At 37.0% G+C, this 27,382-nt stretch overlaps 1 protein-coding gene across 1 annotated transcript in view; it reads right to left on the bottom strand.

The window, feature by feature from the left end:
- Nucleotides 1-27,382, bottom strand: part of CFAP54 (cilia and flagella associated protein 54) — a 443,326-nt gene that overhangs the window by 197,293 nt on the left and 218,651 nt on the right. Inside the window, exons 34-39 of the mRNA XM_049782938.1 lie at nucleotides 23,827-23,969; nucleotides 18,815-18,993; nucleotides 16,695-16,922; nucleotides 12,226-12,449; nucleotides 11,988-12,123; nucleotides 7,614-7,722 (exon numbers count right to left, since the gene is read on the bottom strand). Of these exons, the coding sequence (XP_049638895.1) occupies nucleotides 7,614-7,722; nucleotides 11,988-12,123; nucleotides 12,226-12,449; nucleotides 16,695-16,922; nucleotides 18,815-18,993; nucleotides 23,827-23,969 (1,019 nt within the window). The remainder of the gene's footprint in view (nucleotides 1-7,613; nucleotides 7,723-11,987; nucleotides 12,124-12,225; nucleotides 12,450-16,694; nucleotides 16,923-18,814; nucleotides 18,994-23,826; nucleotides 23,970-27,382) is intronic.

Below are 27,382 nucleotides of genomic sequence, written 5' to 3'. Positions count from 1 at the left end.
GAAAAATAAAAGATATTATTGTAACAATACCCAGAAACCACAGAGATGAGTGCTGGAAGGATTGGCTCTTGATGTGAAGCTCACCACATAAAGCAGTGAGTTTAGAAAGATGACTACACTATCTGATAATGTTAATAAGTGAGAGAAGTAGAATGCCTGTCTCAAATACAGGCAGGGGTCATGGTTGGAGGGAGATGGTGTGCATTGGGGGTGGGAATGCACTGATAAAGGGGGTATTCTTTTTGTGACTAAAACCCAACTATAGTCATGTTTGTAATCATAAAAAAAAGATTAAAAAGGTATCTATTCAGCTCTGCATACTACCTAGAGCCATGTGAATTGTTTTGTTTTGTAGAAGCTTCCATTAATAAGAGATATGTTGTAATTTAATATGGGAGAGTATTCTTTTCATACCATAGAAAAATGTGCCTTGCAAAATTTCCCATTTATATCCCTATTTCTTCACTTTAAAAACAGAACACTGTTCTCCCACATAACATTGTGTGCTCCCTCATTCCTTCATATTTACCTGTCTGTGCACCCACTTTTCATGGAGAGAATCCAAAAAATTCTCTAACATAACTGGACCAAAGCTAGCTGCAGCACTAGGGTACATTCCTAGGAGTGGTATAGCTGGATCACGTGGGAGCTCAATTTTCAGTTTTTTGAGGACTCTCCACATTGTTTTTCATAAAGGTTGGACTTGTATTCAGAGAATGTTCCCCAGCATACAATCAATTAATATTTGATAAAGGGACAAAAAACTCAAAATAGAGCAAGGAAAGTCTCTTCAAAAAGTTGGACAACTAGTCAGTCACATGCAAAAAAAAGTGAACTCGAACTTCCATCTAACACCATGCACAAAGATCAAATCCAAATGGATTAAAGACCTTGATATCGGACCCAGAACCATAAGGTATATAGAACAACAAATAGTTAAAACACTCCATGGCATTGAGACGAAAGGCATCTTTAAGGAGGAAACATCATTGTCCAAACAAGTAGAAGCAGAGATAACCAAATGGGACATTAAGCTGAGAAGCTTCTGTACCTCAAAGAAAATAGTGACTAAGATACAAAGGCCACCCACAGAATGGGAGAAACTATTCACCCAATACTCTTTTAGGTAAGGGACTAATATAGAAGATATACAAGGTACGGACAGAACTTAACAAGAGAAAAATATCTAATACCATCAAAAAATGGGGAGAAGAAATGAATAGACACTTCCTCAAAGAAGGAAGACAGATGGCCAAAAATTGCTCCACATCACTAATCATCAGGAAGATGCAAATTAAAACAACAATAAGGTACCATCTCACACCACAGAGACTGGCACACATCACAAAGAACAAGAACAATCAGTGCTGAGGGGATGTGAGGAGAAAGGGATTCTCATCACTGTTGGTGGTAATGCCCACCCTTTCTCTGAAGCTAATACAATTCAGATCACAAAAGTATTCATTCAACAAACGTATGTTGAATTCAAATGTCAATTAGATATTTACAAATTTGGATGTGAACAAAACATAGCCTTCATAGCTCTATATATTTGACAAGTAGAGACAGATTAGATAAAAACAATATTAAATGAAAAAAACAGTGGTATGTATTGATATATATTTATGACAAAATAAAAGCAAGCTTCTAGCAAAGTAAGGAGAGGAGAACTTGGAGGAAACAGATAGGGTGCGGTTTTAAGTAGTAAGGCCAGAAAAGTGTGCATTGTGGAAAAGATTATTTGTACACAAAGACTTGAGATTTTTCATAAAGATGATGCAGGAGCATTAAAAAGAGATAGACAGAAACCATTAAAGTAAGGCCCCATGTCATCAGAGCAAAAAAGAACAGTGACAGTGGTTCCCGAAGCACAATAGAGACTGGGTCCTTCATAGCATGACCCCCTTCTCATCTATGTGACTCCTAATTATTGATTTCTCCCTCAAGCTCTTTCTTGCTTTGGCCTTGTTTCTATCACTCTCTTGAGTTACAATTCCACTCCCCAATATCTTAGAACATGTCCTGGCTCTTCTTCTCTTTACTCCCATAGCAGGCATTAGGAGTCTACATTCTCTGAATCTCTTTATCTGCATGAGACAGGCTAGAATCCTACTTCCTTCCCTCTTTTTGGAAAATATTAATTTATGTGACTTTACTAAAGTAGCAGCAGAAGTAAGGGATGATGTCACTTTCAGGTAACATCTAGTGAGGACATTCTGGCTGCAATATCTGTCACCTCACTGATCACCAGAATTAACTTGGTTTATCTGGCTGGCCAACGGTATATGAGTAGCTGTGCTCCCCTATTAGAACCTCCAAAAAAGCATCTTTTAAAGATAAATGTGGTATTTACCTGAAAATTATGAACACAAAGTTGTAAATCACAAAGCAAAAACTAATTCATTGCCTTTAAAGAAAATAATGAAAATAATAACAAATAACCTTATAAATCTTATAAAGCCACAATGAACTCATAAGAGTGACTGATGTGGGGCCAGGAAGGTGGCGCTAGAGGTAAGGTGTCTGCCTTGCAAGCGCTAGCGTAGGACGGACCGCGGTTCGATCCCCCGGTGTCCCACATGGTCCACCTAAGCCAGGGACGATTTCTGAGCACATAGCCAGGAGTAACCCCTGAGCGTCAAATGGGTGTGGCCCCCCCCAAAAAAAAGAGTGACTGATGTGTGATGCTTAATAACAATTATTTTATTGGGGTATTGTAATAATGATGTAATATAAACCATGTAGGAAATTTATCATTAAGCATATAATCATATGCTCTTATGATGGACTTCAAAAACTATGCTCAAGTCAATCATTATGTGTCTCAGAAGACAGCTCCTTTGAAGAGATTCTACTGCCTGCAATATGAACAGGAATGGAAATTTATACCAAGTCCATAAACCCAGGATGATCAGTATTCAGTACTCAGTTTTACTTAGCTCAAAATAAATTTTCTCCTGTGCTGTGGCAATGATGTTTAGGCAATTTTGTTGATTGATGAGCCCATATTGAGTATCAAAGCTTCTTTTTTTAGGTATTAGATTTCTCTAAAAGGTCATATTCATATCTGTGTTCTACATCTCCCAGATGACCTAGTACAAACTTCCAATTGTCAACACTATCAATATATTGATGGCTAACTCCCTTCTGAGTGCTTCTCATTATTCATAATGCTGGATCATTCACTTCAGTTCTCAGACAGACGCCTCAAACAGTAATTTCCAAGTGACTTGTCTTCTCATCTATCACTCCTTCATTTGCCTTTCACCAGGAAGACATTAACATCAATCTAGGCATAAACTAGAACAAGTAGAACTTCTTCCATTCTCATCTACCCAGAGTCTATCTCCCTCAAGCATTCAGTAAAAACCACAGTCCTCAAACATATTTCAAAATAAATAAATACAAATAAAAATATTAAAAAAACACAGTCCTATAGGATGCTTCTACCTTTCTCTCGTCACTGTCCACCCTCTCTTCTCAATGTCAAAACCCTCATATTTTCTACAACTACTCTCCTGCTTCCCTGAGATCGCTTTCACATACACATTCACCAGACCACTGGTGAAACTTTTTACGAAAAATAAATGTGAGACTCTTTTTTCTTTTCTTTCTCCAATTCTTTTAACTAGAAACCCTCCATTTCCCGACAAAATCAAATCTCTTTATCCAGGCTTCTCACATCATCTTACTCCTGCCAACCTTAATAGCCTTAGCTTTTTCTTTTTGTTGGCCCCACTAAATTACATGAAGTCTGTAAAAGGTGGTGACTATTAACTTTTATTCTTTATAGCAGCAGGACCACTCTTACAGATGGCATCATTTTATACTATGATCTCTGGTTTATTTATTGGTTTCCTTCAGTAAAATAAAAACTAGTTAACAAATTCTGGGAAGGACAAGATAACAGGCCTTATACATCTTTGTATCCTCAGTACTTAGTATTGCACTGAGCGTAAGATAGATCCTCGGGAAGTGTTTGCTGAACAGCTGAATGGCTACCTGACTCAGTGAATAGATGAGTGTCTATAAAGAAACATATTGCATATACATACAGAGAACTAATAGATTCTATATAAAATAATTCTAATATTTCAAATAAATATTCAAAGGATATATATCTTATACATAAATAAACTATATATATGAATGTACAAACATATATACAAAATCTTTTCTACATCAGAAACAGAGACAGCACCAAAACTTGAAACTGGGAGAAGGGATTACATCCATTCCATATTCTTCTATTGCCCCACTAACACAAGCTTCATTGTCAGAGTATCCTAAGAATGCCTCTTAGATGAAAATAAAGGATTTAAATTATGAATTCTATGTAGTGTAATTAAAAAAACTTGAACATAATTGGCCAATATGAGACCAAACTCATATTGATTACAGAAATATACTTTATTTTGCAGTCAAGACAGAACCAAAAAGAAAATAAAAAATAAAAAAGTCAATTTGGGGCTAGAGCAGTGGTGGGCAACCATTTTTTTTCAACTGAGCCAAATCTCGCCAAAAACCACGATTGAAATTTATTTTGAGAGTCACATTTTTAAAACCGAAAATACAAAGGATGGTACACTGTTTTTAATTTCAATAATTTTTATTGAGAATATTCTGCATGCAATATCCACATAGGTCTGGAGGATACAAATAACACAACTAATAAAACAAAAACTTTAGAATGATATTACTTATCGATAACATTAAATTCCATAAAAATTGTCTTACAATGTAGAGAAAATTACATCCTGACAATGACTGACAAAGTCACAAACACTAATGTGAACACTGGCCATGCATTTCGTTGGATAGTTTGAGTAAGTCAGGTTTGTATGTTGTTCTTTTTAATATTAGGCACGATTCCAGGTTCTTATCAATGAGACGATTTCTCAATTTACTCTTGGTAAGATTCATGCTTGAAAATGATTGTTCACATAAAGATGTAGACCCGAACAAGGAAAGAACAGCAAACACTAGCTTTTTTAGTTGATTATATGAGTCAGGTATTAAAAATCAACATATCTTCCTTCTCCAAGTCTTTCAAAGCAGACCACTTGTGCTATGAACTAAGTTCACATTTGTGTTTCTCCAATCTTTCTAAATTAGCACAAAGACGTTCAAATTTCGAGCTCCACTGTTCTTTGTTTTTTAAATCCAGCAATTGCATTTCAAAGTTGCCAATGTCAATATTAAAGGGAGAAAAATTTAGTTACAATGCAGTGGCATGCAGAGGTTTTTTTAACAAAGGCCAATGTCACTTTGCTGTTTCTGAAATCCTGAAACCTCTTGAGAAAAGCTTCCCTTGTATTTAAAAGTGCTTTTTCAAAATAGGTAATGTCAATATCAGAATTATTTTCTTGGCAATGTTTCAACAGGCTTGGAAAGTGAATCAAAGTTTCTCTGTCAAAATCTTGAGGAAAAACAGATAATTTGTTTTCAAACAAAATAACTTCTTCTAACATCAAAAAAATTGTGTTTCCTTTCCCCTGTAGTTTATGATTAAGCTGATTTAGATGTGAAGTAACATTCACCATGAAATAACAGTTTTTTGAATCCACTGATTGTTAATTCTAGATAGTGAACACCCTTCTCAAGAAAAAATGCTTTGATTTCTGATAATAAAGAAGCAAAACGTTTCATAACATTTCCTCTTGATAACCAACGTAGCTTGTTATGCAGCAGAAGATCTGCGTACTCACTCTCCATTTCAACTAAAAATTCTTTAACCTGGCGATGATGAAGAGCTTTAGCTACAATGGAGTTGATCATCTTAATCACCAATTCAGAAAGTCACACTTCCCCATACCACATGACCCAACTGGAGCTGCGTGGAGCCGGGACGGAGGCGCACTGACAGAGGCTAGGAGCAGAGTCCTGACTCCTGGAGCAGCCGCCCGACACACAGAAGAGCCGCATTAAAAAGTGTAAAGAGCCACATGTGGCTCGCTAGCAGCGGCTTGCTGACCACTGGGCTAGAGTGATAGTACAACAGATAGGGAGCTTGCCTTAAACATAACCAAACCAAGTTTGATCCCCATAACCCTAAATAGCTCCCTGAACTTGCCAGAGGCAATCCCTGAGCACAGAGCCAGGAGTAAACTCTAAACACCAACAAAACAGAACAGAAAGGGAATTTAAAAGTTTCCCAAATGAGCCCAAAACTGGAAAAAGTATACAAAAGTCTTCTCATTTTTAAGTTTCACATCAATTTGTCGTCTCCTTTTACCTTATTTCTTCTTTATTTAATTGAGTAAATTAATATACATATTCCTTTGTTGTTTGAGTTTGTTTGGGTGTAGTTTTGAGGTCACATACAGTCATGATTTGGGTCTCACGACTTACTCCTCAGTGAGTTTAGGAATCACTCCTGGAATTACTTGGAACCATATGTTATGCCAAGGTTCAAAAAAAGACAGGTTATTAGTGATATAGAACTTTATTGTGTCTTTTGGCCATTGTATTTCTTCTCTGAGAAGTTTCTGTTGATCTCTTCTCTACGCCATTTAATAAGATTGGATGTGTTTTTCTTATAAAGTTTTACAGTGTTTTATCTATCTTGGATATAAACCCTTTATTGGATGAGTGGTGGATAATTAATTTTTCCCTATCTGTGGGTTATCTTTGTATTCAGATTATTCTGAATATTCTTGAATACTTCAAGAAGTCCCATTGTTTGTTGTTGCTGTTGTTTTACTTCCACTTGCTTGGTCAGTTTCATCTTAAAGATGCCTACAGCTTCAGTGCCATAGAGTTTTGCCTATGCTTTCCTCTATGGAACATATGGATTCAGATCTGATATCAGTGTCTTTAAATCATTTTAATTTGACTTTTGTGCATGTAATTAGAAAGAAGTCAAAGTTCTTCCTCCTATGCCTCTTGCTCCTCCTCTATTTTGTTGGCATGTGACCAACCAATTTTCTTCAACCACTTGTTGAAGAATATTTCCTTGCTCCACATCATACTTTTGTATTTATCAAAGATGAATTAACCTGAGGGTCTGTTTCTAGATTTTCAATTCTGGAAGGAGGGAAAGTGACATGCATGATATCTTATTAGTAACAGTATTATAAACCAAAGTGCCTAAAAATTAAGAAGAAAAATGTTCCTGCCATATGCTATGCCAAGGTTCAAACAGAAACTGATGATCAGTGATATAGAACATTCTCATGTGCCTTTTGGCCACTTGTATTTCTTCTCTGAGAAGTTTCTGTTCTCTACATCATTTAATAGGATTGGGAGACTGGAAGGAAACTAGAGATATTGGTGGAGAGAAATGGTCATTTGTGAAGGACTTGATATTATTAGTACACTTGAGACTCAACCATGAATAACTTTGTAACTTTATTATTTACAGTGATTCAATAATTATAGAAAAATAGTCTGGTTGTATGCAAGGGTACTAGATCTCCAGCCTAAACATATTTATAAATTCCCCTGAAGCCACCAGTTACAACATATGATGATATATATCAAATATTTTTTTTCTAATCAAACAATCCTGAAAGAGATTTTTGCAAACATTTTAATTATGGAATATTTGACTTGCTTAATAAAACATTATTTAAGTAAAACACAAAAAAAATTGTGTCAAACTTTGCTCTGACCTGAAGAAATAAAACTGTGTGGAACTTCTGCACTGGATCTTGTCAATGACACTTTTTTGATTGTAGGTCTAATCTTAAGTTGTTTCCCAATGAAATTCTTGTAGGTTATCTTTAAAAAAGAAAAATCACTTTATTTACAGATAAAATGTTGGCTTACTTAAAATGTTTACTTTTCCACTTAAGAAAAAAATAAGAAATATGAAACTGGATAAAAGCCAACAGAGTAATAGTCAATCATGAGGAAGAAAAAAGACAATTATATGACTTTTCATATTTCTTTTGTATAACACAGCTGGAAGAGCATCATCAAAATTCTGTAGAGTAATTAGAATACAATTAACTGATATTTTGTAAATTCAGTAGTTTAAATATAATCTTCCATTTGTAAGTTAAAACATATTTAAAATATAGGCTGCCTTCCCAATGGCAGGTTTTCTACTGTTCACTAAATTAATGCTATTTAAACTTTTCTGGCAAAGTTTTATGGATCTAACTTCCTCTGAAGTTTTCTAAAAATGCATCTTTGAGATATTAAAGTTGTAAAAGAAAAACTATACAGAATAAATATTCTTTGTAAAGTTCTAATATTCTATTCTTTCCTATTATTTTAAATAAAATTTCACTCAAAATGTGACTCAAACCTCAGTCTAGTCTACACTATTTGGGGGGGGGGGGCGGAGTGTTTAGGGCCACACCTGGTGACACTCAGGGGTTACTCCTGGCTCAGAAATCACTTCTAGTTTGGGTGACAATATAGGACACGGGTGATTAAACCAAGGTCCATCCTGGGTCAGCTGCATGGAAGGCAAATGCCCTACCACTGCGCTATCACTCCAGTACCTAGACTACACTATGGATTCTTCATTTTCCTTAATGAGAAGATATTTCATAGTGAGATGTATAATCTCAGAAAAATTCTAATTCTTTCCCTACAATCTAATTAGGTTTTTCTTGACTTAGTTTTCCCACCTCACTAGCTTCATTGAACAACTCTTCATTCAGCCCATTTATGTGCCATGTATGACTTAAAGCTTCAAGTTCCAAAGATGGGTTTGCAGAGGAAAAAGAAACCCAAATTCTTATTGTCAGAGAACTGATTTCAAGTCATCCTGCATAAGGCTGCAAACTTAATCCCATCAAGGCTCACCAGTAAAGTAGGCTGACCCTGACCAGAATCCTGATGCCAGATCCCTGCTGTGGGCTATAAAAGGGCCTCTGCATTCCTCCTCACTTGGCTTTCTGATTTCCTGCTTGAGGCTGCAGAGAAACTCCCAGCAATGGGGCTGGGCGATAGATTCCTCAAAAGACTGGAAATTGAGCTCCCATATGATCTAGCTATACCACTCCTAGGAATATACTTTAGGACACAAAAACACAATACAAAAATGCCTCCCTACACCTATATCCATTACAGCACTATTTACAATAGCCAGACGCCGGAAACAACCAAGATGCCCTTCAACAGATAAATGGCTAAAGAAACTGTGGTACATATACACAGTGGAATATTATTTGGCCAACAGGAGAAATAAAGTTATGAAATTTTCCTATACAGGGATGTACATGGAATCTACTATGCTCAGTGAAATATGTCAAAGGGAGTGAGATAGACATAGAATAGTCTCATTCATCTATGGGTTTTAAGAAAACCAAAGACGTTATTGTAATAATGCTCAGATACAATAGAGATGAGGGCTAAAAGGACTAGCTTTTTTGTTTGTTTGATTGGTTGGTTGGTTGGTTGGTTGGTTGGTTGGTTTTTGGGTCACACCCGGCAGCACTCAGGGGTTAATCCTGGCTCTATGCTCAGAAGTCGCTCCTGGCAGGCTCAGGGGACCATATGTGATGCCAGGATTTGAACCACCGTTCTTCTGCATGAAAGGCAAATGCCTTACCTCCATGCTATCTTTCTGGCCTCAAGGACTGGCTTTTGATGTGAATCTCACTACAAAGAGTGCTGAATGTGCTTAGAGATGACTATACTATCATGACAATGCTAATGAGTGAGAGAGGTAAAATGCCTGTCTCAAGTCCAGGCAGGTGATGGGGAAGGACAAAGATGAGGGGCATTGGTGGTGGAAATGTTGCAGTGGTGAAGGATGGTATTCTTTTTTATGATTGAAACCAACTATACACATGTATGTAAATAAATAAAGAAAAACTATTTTTAAAAAAGAACTGATTTCAGCAGCTGTAGAGACACAGAAACAAGACAGAAGTATATTCTATGATATACTCAAGAGATTTAGATGCTACAGAGAAAAGTGTAGCAAGCTAGCATGAAATCTTCAACAGATAATGAAGAGTGAACCATCATGCACTCAGGCATTAGCCCCAAGCACTGCCAAGTACGGGCCAAAAATTTAAAAATAAAATTAAAAAAATTTATTTCAAAGATTGTATTTTAAATTACTAACTCACCACAGGAGAATGTGTACTTAAAAAGAGGAGAACACAGAAGAGACACCAACATTTGAACAATGGAGAAGCAAAGAAGATTCAGAAAGAGCAACCTCCTCTTCTCTGCCTCTCCTAGTCCCTCACTCTTCAGACATTCAGGCTTCTTTCCATCCCCCTCAGGGTCTTTGCCCTTGTTCTTCTTTTGAGAGTAAAGTGCTTTTCCCTCTGAATGGCTGCTCCTTCTAATCAGACACCTCCTTTTCCAATGGGCCTTCCTGATCATCCCTGCTAGTCAACACCTCCCACCTATCTTCTCTCTATCCCACTCATGGATCTACTTTCTTCAGAGAATGTATAGTGATCTAGATTCTCTATTTCTGTTTACCTATTTAGAATCCAGTCCTGCCTTAACCTGTCTGAAATAAATCTCCATCAAAAACCTCCAATTGTTTTTTAACAACAGATAACGACATTCAAGAAGCCAGGCTACCTTCATTCTATTTCCTAAGGACCCTTTGTGAGAAGAACAAACTGAGATTCTCACTTGCCGAATGAAACTCTACACACACATAGATGGGTGTGTGGGGGCAGAGAACTGGAATTCAGTCACTATAACTACCAGTGCTTTGAGCAGGACACAAACTTAAAACTAAGGCAATGACTCGTAAAGAAGGTAGTCAATATATATCTATTACAACAACAAAAAAGAGATGCTTTGTTTTCTCCTCTACCACCTATCTTAAATTTGTGCCATGATTTTCATGGAACTTCAGTAAACAAGCTGTTCTTAATGGATCAACTTCTCTATGAAAAACTTTTTAATCATTTTATCATGTTGGTATAAATATTTTAGCAGCAGAAATTTTGATCTACAGAGAACTTGGAGCTCCTCTGAAAAGAGGAGACAGTCCCATGAAGTGAAAGAACAGAATGTCACACCCATGTTGGGATAATTCTAGAATAAGATACCTTTTCTTATTTAAAAAATATTAAACATTTGGTAGGTCCATAAAAATATTGTGGACTCTAGATCCATGTTTTTCCACACAAACTTAATAGATAAATCTATATATGAAAGCTACATGTTAGAAATATGAGTTGAAAAGTGGGCCGGAGGGGTGGTACAAGCAGTAGGGTGTCTGCCTTGCACTTGCTAACCTAGGACAGATCGAAGTTTGATCCCCCAGCATCTTATATGGGCCCCAGGAGCCATTTCTGAGCGCATAGCCAGGAGTAATTCCTGAGTGTCACCAGGTATGGCCCAAAAACAAAAAACAAAAAAAGAAATATGAGTGGAAAAAAATAAACAAGCTTTTAGAGGTTAGGAATTCTGATAAAAGGTATAGATAATAAACTAAAGGGCTCGTAACACAACTTATAGAAATGCCTACCCATTCAGGAAATGCCCTAAAGTGGGAATCCTTGTATACAGTCTCTTATCTATTATCCTTCTTCAGAAAAAGACAATCCCCAGAATTTATTACCTTAAATTTCTTCATTCCTCACATTCCCTTATCGAAGCTGTAAACCCCCTCAGGTTTAATTAGAAGTTGATTGTTATCTACTCTTCTTTATATGACCAATGATTGCTGGACAATAAATATCCAATAGAAAGGAGAGTGGAGGCTCTTTCTCCATGAGGCAGTTAGCCCACTGACACCCATGCTTTCTCTGTAGTGTCTATCTTGTTTTCTTAATCTTCACGGGACTCTGCTTCAGACCCATTCACCTGGAGAGGACTCTGACATAAATCAACCCCAGGCTTTTTTTTAACTTGATCTAAAGTTTTGTTCGTCCATGTCTGGAAAATGCTTGCACACCGCAGGCTATCAACAATGGTGTTAACTGATTTGAATGATAAATGCTTAAGTGCTTAAGTGACAATATAGTTTTCATCTAATTTCTAAATTTCTGCATTTTATGTGTTTGTTAATAGAAAATCACAACTGTATAAACATATAGAGTCATATTCACCTTCTCTCCATGCTCAGCTTCATATCTTGCACAAGCTTGCTGGGTAATATCTATTTCCTTGGACAAGCTTATTCTTACGAGAAGCTGGCGCTGTGCATAGACCAAGAGTGGTGTCACTTGTTCTAAATACCTCTCACTAGGCAGGTGTAAAAATACATGAAAATTATTAAACACTAGTGAAAACACATTTTCCCCAATGAAGTCTGTCACTCTTAATGACACTAAGAGCAGTACTTACTGTGAAATTGCATTGAATTGAATGGCAAGTGATACTAGTGCTTCCCATTTTTCTACTTGATACAAGAGTTCCAAAGATTTTAATACAAAGTCATGGATCCATTTCAAATCAACCATATTCACATTATCCAGAGGTTGCTCAAATGTAAGGCTAAAACCACCATTATCAGTCTTAATATTTCCATAGCAGCTGGGAACACTGAACTCTCCTTTATCTTCCATAACCTGCATATTAAAAGTAATGGTGATTTAGAATTCTAATCTTTATTATCTGAAAATTAAATCTGATAAAAAGCATTAGGACTAGGAACATAACAGAAAAAAATACATCAATATTATCCAATTAAACTTTCTGTGGTGATAGGAATATATATGTGGCTCTAAGCACATAATGATTGTACAACTAGTGGAATTGGATTTTTTTTTAATTTAAGATTAAACAAGTGCAGATAGACCACTGCCTTTGAAGAAAGGAAACCTTATAGAAGTCTATTTTGCCTAATGAATAACTTTGCCACTAAAGTGATTCCAGTTTCCTAATTGTAAATATCCCCTAGAAATTCCTGAACCAAGCAAAGCCTCTTAAATCCACCCATGGGCTAGGTTGCTGCCCAATACAGTGTTGTCTAACTCTAGTCCTGTCCAGTAGCATGTCTCAGGGCAAAGCATAGGAAAACCTATTCTTAGAAAGGGAAGGTATCAATACATAGAATAGACAGGTCCTCTGAATAGAGTCAAAGTCCTGAAAGATGTGGACCACCTGTCTGTGAAATGTAATATGTACCTTAAGCAAAATGGTGTAAGTATAAAAAATAGGTATGATTAATGTGACCTTTAGGAATCTGTCTTCTTCACACAGTGCTTGGACATGCTTGATAAAGAGTATCTTTCATTTTATTTAATTGTGAGCACCATCCTTAAAATCTACTACTTTCACAGTAAGAATTCCAGTAGCACAGATCTGTGAACTCATTATCTCTATTTTCCTTGATACTAAATTTCCAGATATAACTCAGGAATAGCCTATGAAACAGAGGCATGAAGAAAAGCTGAAAGCATTCTGCATTAAACACTTTAAATACCTCATGGATTCATAATATGTGGATACCTAACAAATAAATGATTCTCCAACTAGGAAACTAGGAAACTCTTCAAGCTTTGGTTGTTCAGAAAGTATTTTAAATCTTTGTTATTAGATATATCCAGCATTATAATATATTCATAAGTAACTAAGCTTCTTCTACTCATTAGGAAGTACTCCTTTATCTTTCAAAATATGTTCTGATTTGAAGACAATTAATAGTCTCATTAAATATTAACTGCTTTTTTATAGTAGTCCCCTGCTTTATTTTCTGTTTCTTTGTATTGTTATTCCCTATAGACAATGGTACATGCCTTCCTTTTATAAAAAAAAATTTTAATTTGAGTATTTGACCCACTTATATTTAATATAATCATTGTTATGTTGGGTGCAGTCTATTATATCCTAATTGTTCTTGCTTGTTTCATGTGTTCCTCAGTTCCTTTTTTCTTGTCTTCTTTAGTTGACTATTACATAATCTTTCCCTCTACTATTTTTAGTGTTTAAGTCCTTTTTTTTAATGGTATTAAGTCATCCTTATTACATTATACTGAAACTATTCTACTACTCTATGCTTAAAAAATTGTAATATATCTTTAAATTTTATTTTATTTAACTCTATCTATTATGTTATTTTACATAAAGAAATGTTTTTAACCTGGCCAGAGAGATAGCACAGCAAGTTCGGTGCTTGCTTTGCAGTTGATCAACCCTGATCAAATCCCCAGCATCCCATATATTTTTGATCCTGCCAGGAGTGAGTCCTGAGCTCAGAGTCAGGAGTAACAACACCTAAGCATGCTGGCATAGCCTCCCCCCAAATAGTTATAAATCATTTGACTCAGTAGATTCATGTATTTTCTCATTTTTCAATGTACTAAGTTATTTCATGAATATATATCTGTTTTATTTCTATCCTTTACAACACTGTGTGGTAGATTTTTTTCTGGCTGCATATTCAACCATACATAAAATAATAAACAAAGATAGACGAATCAGTGAAATAAAGATCAACCTACAAGCTATGCCATTATTTCTTTTTTTAAATATATTTTTATTTAAGTAACATGATCATAGTTGGGTTATAGTCATAACAAGAACACCCCCCTTCACCAGTGTAACATTACCCCTTCCCCCTTCCTGTATTTGAGACAGGCATTCTACTACAGTTATTTGTTTTTAAGTTCAGTAAGTTGTATTTTTTTTTCCTTAAAGGATAAGAGTTAAAAAATATAGTAAAGGTGTGATAGTGGCAATCGCCGTTGTTTGCATAGGTCCAGAAAAATGGGGAAAATGGAAAAAATCCTTGACCTGATTACAAAAAGGCCTCACCCCAGAAGTTTATTGGCATAAGACTGACTCTGGGTTCCAGGCATACCAGTCCATCCAAACCGAGTCATTCTCCATGGTCCCGGTGAAACTTTTTCACACTTTAGCTATTGTTGGTATCAGATTCTTATATTTAAAGACTCTGGATTCTGTGCATTTCTTTCATCGATGTCAGGCTGATGTGGAGCATCCTCTAAATGCAGAGCGATCTTCCCTGCATGCAGACTGTTGCTGAGTCGTCTGGGTGTTGGGATCACTCTTTGGAGTAAGTCAATGCCAAAGCAGTGGTAGGTCTTCCCTGGTAGAGGCTTGGGTCCTTGTAATGTTATAGACAATTGTGGTTGTTTCCATCGATGTTATCCATTGTTCAGGTGTGTGTGGGCAATGCCCATTCTTCTGAGGCCTAAACCAAATCATTATGCCAATGTTCAGGATAAAAGGCCTAATTATATTACCAAATTTGTGTTCCCATCTCTATTAGATAAGAACTTGTTTGCACATATATTATTTTCCCATTTTAATGTGCCTATGCAAAAGAAAAGCAATGCCACAAGATATTATTGGTGCATATGGGGGCTGGCGAACAAAGTCCGACATTCCCCATAACTTGGTTCAAACATAAAATCTAGACAGAGACACTCTTCTACCAGTATTGCTTATAAAACAGATCTCAAAGGGGGAAAATCAAACAATCAAATAACAAATCCAGTGGGCAAAATTGCTACTATATGAGGATGTTGGAAAAGAGTTATAGATGTTAAGGAAATACATCTGAGATATACAAAGGAGATACATGTGTCCCTTTTATGTTTTAGAAATAGCCAAGAGGGAGGGGGGTGTTTCCGAGACACCACTTTGGTCTGTGATTTGGACAAGCGATAAGCACATGGAGCCATGTCCTCCCCTTTTTGCCTGCTGAAGCTTTCGACTCTCTGAGAGGCGTTTGCTTCCTAAATGCTGGAAGTTGAAAGTTCACCAGACCCCTCCCAGCCCATTGAAGGAGCAAGGAAGCCTGGGGTCTCTTTTAAATTGCACCTCACTGGAACCCACTTGCTGGGACCCTGAGCAGATGTCCAGGAATAACCCTGGGGATGGGGAGAAAGAAGAGAGAAGGCTGTGGGAGGCAGCCGAGGCTGCATCTTCACCTTATGTCGGCCAAAAAGCCTACAGCATGGAACCTTGCCTTGACGTGTTGCCTGCTGAAGCTTCAGACTCCACCCAAAAAATTACTGTGAAAGATATGTAATCCACCTTGGCCAAAACAAAAATCATTAGTACGAAAAAATGGTTAAACGTGGGGTAACAAGAGATGGGAGTGAGGGAGTAAAGGAATAAAACGAGCTCCTGGACGGCTTTCAGATTATGACAAGCAGATGAAACACAATGATATCCAAATATTTGTCATTGTATTCTGCATGGGGTGCTAGCCCCCACATGGTTTCACAATGGACAGGTTTAATAAGGAAACTTCCCTGGTAAGTCCTAAAGCCAGAACCTATTGTGCTACTATTCCCACCTCGCTAGCTTGCCCAGTCATGTGGCCAGGAAAAGCCCTGGAGTTCCAGAGGAAGGAGGTAGAGGGGTGCTGGGGTGACCCATGTCCCGCACCCCTTACTAGGCCTGGTTAAAGAGGCCTTTGGCATGGCTGAGGGCTGCCAAATGCCATGCTGGCAGAACCTCCCAGCTCCCAGGAAGGAAGGAGATCCTTCCCGAGCTAGAAGGCCGGTAGATGTCATTATTTCTTACTTGTATTTTTTATCTGACAAAATATTATGAATATTAAGCACATTAATAGTAGTTTATGTAGAAGCTTGAGTTCAGTAACTGCTTCTTTTTCTTCCATTTAAGAAATTGAATTTTCAGGCTAAAATATTTTTAATTAACTTCAAAGCAAGTTATGTATTGCGATTCAATTGTGATTGTGATAAGCTAATGAAATGTAGGCAAACCAAATAAAAACTAAGTTAAAAAACATTAATTGCTATTTATCCCAATTTGCCTGGTAACAAAATATTTGAAATTTAACACAATAAAAATAATGACCTACCATATGACCTTACCTTAATAGCATTGATATTCTGTAATTCTAGTAACATGTCAAGAAGCAATTCTGCTCCCAAATAGAAAGGCAAAACAATGGTACAGAGAAAACCATCATTGCTAACAGGAAATGTTTTAGACATATCCATGTTCTGTTTATGAAGTATTTGTAGCTCCTGAGTAAAGTTCCAAAGGGCCCGGCAGCAGTTCTGAAGCAGTGTCCAGTAACCACCTCGATGAGCAAGAACCTAAGACAAGCACAACAATTCAAAAACCAAAAGTTTAAAAACTACATAGCTCTGAACAACTTCATCTTTTTGCCAATTATATGATAATAAAATACCACTTATATAATACATATTTTAATATATTAGATAAAGTATTAATATATGTATATGTGTTCCCCTGAGCCTGCCAGGGGTGATTCTAGAGCTCAGAGTCAGGAATAACTCTTGAGCATGCTGGGTGTGGCCCCAAAACCAAATAAAAAAGTTATAGATCTTGGGGCCAGAGCAGTGGCGCAAGCAGTAAGGCAGCTGCCTTGACCATACTAGCCTAGGACGGGCGGACCGCAGTTCAATCCCTCTGGCATCCCATATGATCCTCCAAGACAGGAGCAATTTCTGAGCGCATAGTCAAGGAGTAACCCCTGAGCGTCACAGGGTGTGGCCCAAAAACCAAAAAAATAAAGTTATAAATCATACTACTCAATGTATTCATGTGTTTTGTAATTTTTCAATGTGTTTAGTTTCTTTCATGATTACATGTATCTACATTACTTCCATCCTTTACAACACTGTGTGACATATATTTTAATGGCTATAAATTCTATAGTACCTGAAGTAATAAAAAAAGATAGATGGAGCAGCATATGTATCTATACACATGTATATATACTAGACATTGATTTAAAAATTTATCTCATTAAATCTAATAATAGCTATACATTATTACTCTCCTGTTTTGCAGATAAAAAAAAGAATTATGCGCTAACTTCTCCAAGGTCAAGTCAAGTCAGTAGTGAGCCAGAATTTGCACACCAGAGGTCAAAGTACCTTCCAAAATAGCATTTGTTCTAGGTACTAAGATGTAGCATTGAGCAAGGAAACTGTGTCATTGCTTGTGCCATTCAGTTTTAGGGGATACTGACACTAAAGAAGCAGACAAAAACAAACTTCTGGAATAATAACTGCCCAAAGTCCAGGGTCATGATGTGAGTTTACTTTTTTTTTCTTTTTTTTTTTTTTCGAGCCACACCCATTTGATGCTTAGGGGTTACTCCTGGCTAAGCACTCAGAAATTGCCCCTGGCTTGGGGGGACCATATGGGATGCCGGGGGATAGAACCGCGGTCCTTCCTTGGCTAGCGCTTGCAAGTGCCACCTCACCGGCCCCTACTTTACTTTTTTTTTTTTTTTTAAATCACACCCTCCTCATCCACCAACAAAATGAAAGTATTAAGTGAGTCATTCTCATTCTCAAATGATAGATTTTCTCTCATATATTAAGACATTTGGAGTATATGTATATCCCTCTGCTAAAAGAATATGGAAAAATAATTCTTAGCAGTTTAAAATTCCAATTGTAAGTTTATAATAATAGAATGCATAAAAGAAAAAAGCATTTACCAAAACACATGGCCAGACTATAGAACTGAGAGTGAAAGAAATGTTGTTGTTGTTGTTGTTTTTAATGATCTGGAAAGATCAAAGATTATTTTCTGTGCCAAAGAAATTTCTGATGTGTCTGGTAAGCCAGGAGGCAGCATCATTCCAAGGAAGAACCCAGAGTATTACCAGGAAAAAAAATATTCTAAGGGTGGTAAAGGAGTGTCTGAAGATCAATGAAGACTGTGTAGACCAGGACAAAGGAAAGTAATGATGTGCCATCAGCACCATCATAGACAAATTTCCAAAATGGATGAACACCTTCATCTTTCTCTAATATATGACAATAATAAGATGTCACCACATATATGTTCATGACACTGGTGAGACATTATAGGCCTTAGTTAAGTTAAAGTTAAAACTAAAATAATGGAGAGAAAGTCAGTGAATATTCTATGTCATACATGGATGGGTTTGAAGACTGAAATTTGAGGACACGTATAAAACATTAGCAAAAGAAGATGACCATATTACCATTGCTCTCCTGCAAAATAAAAAGACTTTTGTAAAGTTATCCAGTATACTCAAATTGCTTCTGTCCTTTTCCTTTAAAGCCAAGCCCATTTGTGAGTCAGTGTATTGAAGGCTTTGTTTCTTGCCAGTACTTTCCTCAATCAATTTGGCACTAATAAATGCTGAAAGTTCATCTGCATCTAGTATATAATGAAAAAGCACAATGTTATGAAGACAAAGATGAGTTTAAAATAGGTGAAAAACATCAAAGAATTAAGAAAAAAATGCCAACTAAATTTGGAGAAAGTACAGAACTATCATGAATACAATGAATCAAGAAATAATTTTTAGGTTTTGATGGTTTGTTTTTTTTTTTTTTGGTTTTTGGGCCACACCTGGTGATGCTCAGGGGTTACTCCTGGCTATGCATTCAGAAATCGCTCCTGCATAGGGGGGGGACATATGGGATGCTGGGGATTGAACCAGGTCTGTCCTGGATCTGCCAAGTGTAAGGCAAATGCCCTACTGCTGTGCTATCGCTCTGGCCCTAGGAAACAATTTTTAGAGAAGGAAATTAGACACTTAATGTTGGACAAAATTTAGCTAAGAGGAAAAAATACGGAAAATGCAGAAAGGCATTCCAGGTAAAGATGATCTTCAAAGAATACTTCAAAGGCAAGGCTCTTACCTTTATTTTTCCTCAGTCTGTCCCGAATTTTAATTAATTTTTTTCATTGTATAGGTAACATGCTTATAATGATGCTGTGTTGGGTTTAATGTACAAAATTGTGGTAGCCCATCTTGACCAATTTGCAACTGCCCTTGATGCTATCTTTTACTTTTTTACGCTTGGCCTACATATTATACATATATATCTATATTTGTATTATTGTACCAATGTTATTGTTTTATATTTACAGAATATTATACCTCCCCACCCCCTTGACCTCCCAATTCAATTTCAGGGTTTGTTTCCTTTGGGCACTGTCTAAGCCCTTTCTTTATTTCTTTATCCTCATTTTAGTGAAATCATACGATATTTGTCTTTTTCTTTTTGTTTTGTTTTGCTTTATTTTGGAGCCACACCCGGTGATGGTCAGGGGTTACTGCTGGCTATGAGCTCAGAAATTGCTCCTGGCTTGGGGGACCATGTGAGGCTGTGGGTGATCGAACCGCGGTCCATCGTCCTAGGTCAGCTCTGTGCATGGCAAACGCCCTACCGCTGTGCCACCGCCCAGGCTCCTATTTGTCTTTTTCTGACTCACATCACTCAGATGACTTTCTCCAACTCTCTTAAAGATGCAGAAACTGCAGTATTTTATCTTTTTATATAGCTGAAAATGTATATCATAACTTCTTGATCCATTCATCTATGGTTGAACATTTGGGCTGTTTCCATGTAAATCTTGACTATCATAAATGCTACAGCAATGAATGTGGGATGCATATCTCCTTTAAGTTAATGTCGTTGTGTTCTTGGAATATATGCCAAGATGTATATCAATGGAGTCACTTGGTAGTTCTATTTTTTTAATTAATTGCTTTATTTAAATACCATGATTGCTTTTGGTGAAAGAGTCCCTCTCTGTCTTTCCTTCCCTTTGTTATTTGTTAAATAAAAAGTTTGTAGAAATATCCTTCCATTTAACTTTTATATAAGAACCAAGTCAATTGGATTGTTGGACTTGTTCTAGCATCCCCATAGGCTCCAATCTCGCCATGTGATACTGTTCTTCCTTTGCATAGGTACATTAAAATGGGAAATTATATACAAACACATTCTTATCTTATAGAGATGGGAACACAGAAATTTTCTTAAATGGTGACAATTGTGTCCACTGTCTTAAGTTAGATTGTTTATTTTCCCCACTTTTTATCTTTTTTTCTCTTTGTGAACTGTTCAATAAGGAATTTTTGGTGAAAGGGTCCCTCAGTTTAATGCTTATGTTTGAACTAGGCCACGGGGATTGTTGGACTTGTTCTGGCAGCCCCCTTATATGCTAATAACACTAGTTGGCATTATTCCTTGTTTGTATGGGCACATTAAAATGAAAAATACTATACATACAAATAAGTTCTTATTTAATAGAGATAGGAACACACAAATCTTGTGGTGCAATGGAACCTTACACCCTGAACATTGACATGATGACCTCAGAGGTTTGGGCATTTTACAGTCACCCCTAAACCAGGGAAGCCATCTACGAAACAACCGAAGTTGTCTATGACATCACCTGGAAGCAGTTCTCTACCAGGGAAGACCCTACTGCCGCTCTGACATCGATTTACTCAAAAGAGTCTTCTTTAACCTTGAGAAGATTTAAACAACAACAATGACCTGCATACTGGACAGGGCTTTCTGCATTGCCCATCAATTGTGAGTTGAAATTAGACGCCGCTCTGCACCATCCTGACTTCAATGTAGGATATACAGATTCCAGGAGGGTCTTCAGTACAGAAACATGATACCAACAACAGAGACTGAAAAATATAACTGTATGGGTACTACAGACAATGACGGGATTGGACAAACTAGTTTGCCTAGAGCCTAGAAATGGTCTTATGTCAGAAAACTTCAGGGGTAGGGTCTCCGTGTACTTAGGCCAAAGTTTTTCCTTTCCATGACCCCATACTTTGGTGGGCCCATGCAAACAATAATTGCCACTCTAACATTGTTTTTACAGTGCTCCTTTGACTCTAAACCTTTAAGAAACCACTTTTAGTTACACTAGCATTCTGGGGGATAAAGGAGGGAGATAAGGGATATATGCTTGGGAACAGGGATGAAGGGAGGACAACTCTGGTGGTGGAAAGGCCCTCATCTATTGTCACTGTGTACCTTAAATATCACTGTGTAAGATTTGTGAAAAAAATAAATTAAAAATGCCTCTAATAATGTAAGCCATTCCGATCAAAAAATTGTGTTTTAATCAGAAATGTTCTTTGAGTTACATGTATTATTATATATTAATTATATTATATTATGTTATGTTAATTCACCTCAATATGTTAATCAATTTAGTCTTTTGCATAAATTCTTACAATAAAAAAGTACCATGATTGCAAAATTGTTAATTGTTGGGTTTCAGTCATAGAATGTACACCACCCTTCGCCAGTGTACCCTTTCTGCCACCAGTCTCCCATTTCCCTCCCACCCCTGAAGTCACCCCACCTGCCTGTCTCTGATGTAGGCAATTTGCTTCTCTCCCCCTAACTACCTCTCCTCCCTCCCTCTCTTCCTTTCTTCCATTTCTTCTCTCTTTCTCTCCCCATCCCTTTCTCCCTCTTTTTCCCCTTCTCTTCTTCTCTCTCCCACCTTTCCCTTTTCCCTTTTTCTCTCTTCCCCCTCTGCCCTCCTCCTCTTCCTTCCTCTCCTCCCTTTTCTCCTTCCCCTCCTCATAGCTCAGGGTTTTTGTGATAGTGGCTGGGAGGTCTAGAGGCACAAGGGTTGGGGAGGATCTCAAGTTTTTATCCCCAATATTACAAGGTTCTCCCAATACCAAGACAGAAGTATCCCCAAGCACTAAAGGATGTACTTAAACAAACAAAAAAAATCATCATCTATTAAGGTGATTCATAATAGCATAAAGATATCAGAAATAAATCTTTGCAAAATAATTGTTATTCAAAATAAATGACTGGTAGGGATAGTGTGATCACCTAGATAAAGTCCTGTTCACTTTCCTTCTCTATTTCCTGGAAGTTTCTGTCCCCGAACCAAAAAGATAAGTTGGTCCTGTCATCAGAATAGTAAAACATCCATCTTGCATACACTGTCATAAAAATTTCTAGTTTTAGATCATAGAGCAAAAACTAGGTTGAATACAAAATCCACACTGTAAGACAGAAATTTCACTGTTTTCAGGCCTGCCTGCATCAGTAAATTTTCATATAATTTTCTCCTATTCAAACATTAACAACTATTAGCAAATTGTCTGAACCATGAGGCTACCAATATTTTCCCAACTTTATTTAAAACCATGATTTAAAAGTAATTCATAATACAGTTGTATTCATAAAGTTGTGTTCTTATTATGAACACATAATATAGTTCTTTTCAATATTCAGTGTTCAAACACCAATTCCACCACCAGTGACCTTCCCTCCACTCCATTCCCAGTTACACACACACACACACACACACACACACACACCTACCCCTTAGCAGGCACAAAATAATTTATTTTATATTGCTCATTACAACAAAATGGTAAATGGAATTATCAAAAAATGTCAGTAAAATTTATTAAAATCATATCTCACAATGGTGTTATTAAAGTGATTGTTTGTGGATTTACTGAACTGTCTGTAGCTAGTTAAGCCCTCTGTGTTATAGTTTTCATTTATTGTGATTAGTGTGAGTCTATGCTACTTTCCTATCTAATTGGTGTGTTCCATTGGGCTGTCAGTATTGTCTAATTTGGAAGTGTCACATAGATGTATATGTGACCACATGCTCCAGGAGATATAGAACTAGGATGATTCTTTGACTTGAGGTTAGTTGTGAACTTGTGAAACTAGGCCTTTTATATGCTGAAGGCTGTGGAGTGTGGGTATGTCTACTGGGGCTTTGGCAGCATATTCATATTTTAAAATACATTTATTTAATACTCAAACCATTTTCGGTCAAAACACAACACTAAAATAGCCAAATACAGTAAAAAAAAATAAAGATTTAAAAATAAATATTTCTTGTTCATTTGTTTTGGGGTCACACCCGGCAGCGCTAAGGGGTCACTCCTGACTCCACGCTCAGAAATCACTCCTGGTGGGCACGGGGGACTAAATGGGATGCCAGGATTTGAACCACCATCCTACTGCATGAAAGGCAAATGCTTTACCTCCATGCTATCTTTCTTGTCCCAACAAATAAATATTTTTTAAAAATAAAATAGGAACTATTTATAAAATTTCACACCTTCACTAAATTCCTGAATGGTTGGAAAACAGTGTGTATATCTTTGTCTATGAGGTATAAGCACATGTTATTTTGGCAAAGAAAATTTGATAGTAAGCAATATTTATTTTTTACCTGATGGTGCATTGGCCTTTCTTTTTCTAGATGTAAGAAGAAAATCAAACATCATTTTATAGTATTCCAAAGACAATTTTTTTGTTGGTAGTAATGTTCCTGAATTATATAATGAGAACATACTAGGATCACAGGATCGGAAACTGCAAAATGGAAAATATTTAGAAATAAGTAAGTAAAAGAAAATTATAACTGCCAAATACAACCCTCACAGCTTTAAAACTTTTTTTCAAGTGCTCCCAAAGTTTACATTGCAAATATTGTTGGCACTTAATCAAAGCCAGACATTTTCCCATTAAATTTTTTTGTTTTTGTTTTTATTTTGGGGGGTTACATCAAATGATGCTCAGGAATTACTCCTGGCTACGCGCTCAGAAATTGCTCCTTGCTTGGGGGACCATATTGGATGCTGGGGGATCGAACTGCAGTCCATTCTTGGCTAGCGCATGCAAGGAGATACCTTACCACTTGTGCCACCAATCCAGCCCCTTCCTATTAGCTTTTATTAACATTGTTGAATGTAAATTTTCTCTTGGAAATCTTAATTTCCAAATCTATTTCCCTGAAAACAAACAAAAGATTCACTTGAAAAGTTCTGAAACCAACTTTGTTAACTAGAAATAACCTAATTTAAATAAGTTATCTAGAGCAATACTTCAGCCATATCAGCATACCAGCACCTGTTCTGCATATAAATTCACAGATTGACAGTATGACCAAGGCAGTGAGCCAGTGATTTTTAACCTTTCTATACCTACAGACACAGGCCAGTCTAAAGGCTAGTGGCTGAGAACTTTATGCCCATAGTTTATGCTATTTCTTTTTTTGTTTGTTTGTTTTGTTTTTTTTTTTTGTTTTTTGGGCCACACCCAGCGGTGCTCAGGGGTTACTCCTGCTGTCTGCTCAGAAATAGCTCCTGGCAGGCACGGGGGACTATATGGGACACCGGGATTCGAACCAACCACCTTTGGTCCTGGATTGGCTGCTTACAAGGCAAACGCCGCTGTGCTATCTCTCTGGGCCCAGTTTATGCTATTTCTTTACTAAATTAAGACCTAAACAGTTAAAGTCTTCAACAAAGCCAATCAATAAATAATAAATATCCATGAACAGTAGATTTAATTAGATCTAGTGTGGCACCATGTTACCCTGACACAAGTGAGGTCACATTCTACCTATTGGGCTACCAAGTCATCTTGTGTGATTGATCATGTGAAATTGAACATTTATAGACCATCTTCTCAGAGGGATATCAAAAATGTTCAGAGAATAGTAATGATTTCTATTTGACTTGTATTGTTTTCTTTGTCATAACTGCATGAATAGGTCACACTGACAAATGTCCTTTCCTGGTCAGACTGCTCTTTGAATTCTAACTGCTTTTTGAATGCAAATCTTATCTAGTACATGTAGGCAATGGATCTATCTAAGAACATGGTTTTGTCAAGGTATAGTCCGGTGTTGGATCCCCTTGTGACAATGATCCCAAACTACTTGGTAGATGAATACCCCATAGAACAACTATTCCAGGAGACCCCAATAGAGCCATAAAAAAAATTTGGGGATTCTCCTTGAAGTAAAAGTCTCTGAGACACACCATTCTATAGATAGGGAAGAACAGCAGAAAGAGATTATGGCATCCCCCCCACCCCATAATCAGAGGTCACTCAAAGGCTTGACTCTGAGCATCACTCCTCCCTCACAGAGAGCTCTAGTCAAGAGAGATAAGGTTACTTTTATGACCCCTTGTGTCATTCCCAAACATTCCCACTCTCCAATGTTTATGTTAAACTTTTTCCTGGCATCTCACATCTCTGGCTACCCATCTTTGGTGTCCTGGGACCTATAACCTTGCTTGTATCCCAGTTCCTCTTCTCTATATAAGCATTGTTAGAAAGGAATAATGTCTCATAGTGTCTCTAGCCATCAGCCTGAGACCTGTTTTTTCCCATTAATCAGTCTGAGGAATGTCCTCCATCCCAGATGCACCAGGAGGAAGAAAATTGACCCTTGTCAATACACTGGGTAGGCACAGTCCAAGAATCATTAAAATGAAATATCTTAAGAAACAGAAATTGGGACAAAATGCCTGATGAATTTCAACCTGAATATTTTAAATTACTCAAAACTCAATTATTTGCAATTGATAATGTATTACAATTCTTCTCTCTGATGCATGAGATATTGCAGCTAAAGGAATCTTTTATTATAGCCTTGCTCTAAAACTTTTACTGGTCCTTCACTATGTTTAATTTAAAATTAAAGTTTGGGTTTCCTCCCTGTTCTAGCACCAAGTGGACTTCCTACTTATTTTGTATAACTTACTTTATTATATCCTAGGTTTGGGTCAGAGTATTACTAATCCAGGGTCATCAGCCTGTGTTTTGCCTTTGATTGAATCATGTTCTTTCCATGAGAACATTGCTGTCAATTCTGAAACTGCACACTTCTAATTGGTCTTGCCTATCCATCAAGACCCAAGCCAAGTGGCTCTTTACCCAAAGCCTTTCATGTTAGTCTCAGTCAGAGACTTTATGTGATCAAAAAAAGGCCTTCTGTGAACTTTATCTTCTACCATGAAATATAGTTTTTGGTGAACATTCATGATTTACCTGACCATATCTTTTACATGTACATCCATCTATCTTGGTATAACAATTGCCCTGTCCCAGTAACCTTTCTAAGAAAAGTTCAACAGATATTTTTTGGATGAGTGACTATATCCCCTTTGTGATTCTTACAAAATATTCTATATTATGATTTATTTTCTATTTGTGGGGAGGGGAGAGGGTTTGTAATACCCAGCGGCATTCAGGGGTTACTCCTGGATCTGCACTCAGAAATAGCTCCTTGGCAGGCTCAGGGGACCATATGAGATGCCAGGAATTGAACCTGAGTTCCTCCCAGGTTGACCACATGTAAGGCAAACGCCCTACCGCTGTGCTCTCTCTCTCTGGCCCCCTTATCTTTTTTTCCCATAGTATGTTAGCCAGACATTTGTAAGAACTCAAAAATTCTTGCTCAATTAATAATAAAATGTTTACATTGTGAAAAAATACTATTTGTGGTTTTATATATACCTATAAATAAAATAGTTACCTAATGCCTATAAATATCTATACTTCTATATTATTAATATTAAATTTCTCTTGGAATTACATTTTAACCCATTTACATAAATTGAGTATTTAATAAGAGTACTTATTTGGGAAAACTTTTTAAATAAGAAATTCAGAAATATATCAAAAGTCAGGATAAAGGGGGCCGGAGAGATAGCATGGAGATAAGGCATTTGCCTTGCATGCAGAAGGCCAGTGATTCGAATCCCAGCATCCCATATGGTCCCCCGAGCCTGCCAGGAGCGATTTCTGAGTGGAGAGCCAGGAGTAACCCCTGAGTACTGCTGGATGTAATCCAAAAACTTAAAAAAAAAATCAGGATAAAAGCAAAGGTATACTTTTTATCAACAAAATATAATCTATGTTCATAAATTTAAGAATGCATAGCTAGGGACAGGGAACAAATTTAGGTAACTTGGTTCAATCCCCTGTACCAC

The sequence above is a fragment of the Suncus etruscus genome, chromosome 11, assembly GCF_024139225.1.
Source record: "Suncus etruscus isolate mSunEtr1 chromosome 11, mSunEtr1.pri.cur, whole genome shotgun sequence".
NCBI lineage: Eukaryota > Metazoa > Chordata > Mammalia > Eulipotyphla > Soricidae > Suncus > Suncus etruscus.
Note: the sequence above shows the minus strand (reverse complement) of the source record. Positions and strands in the feature narration are given on the sequence as shown.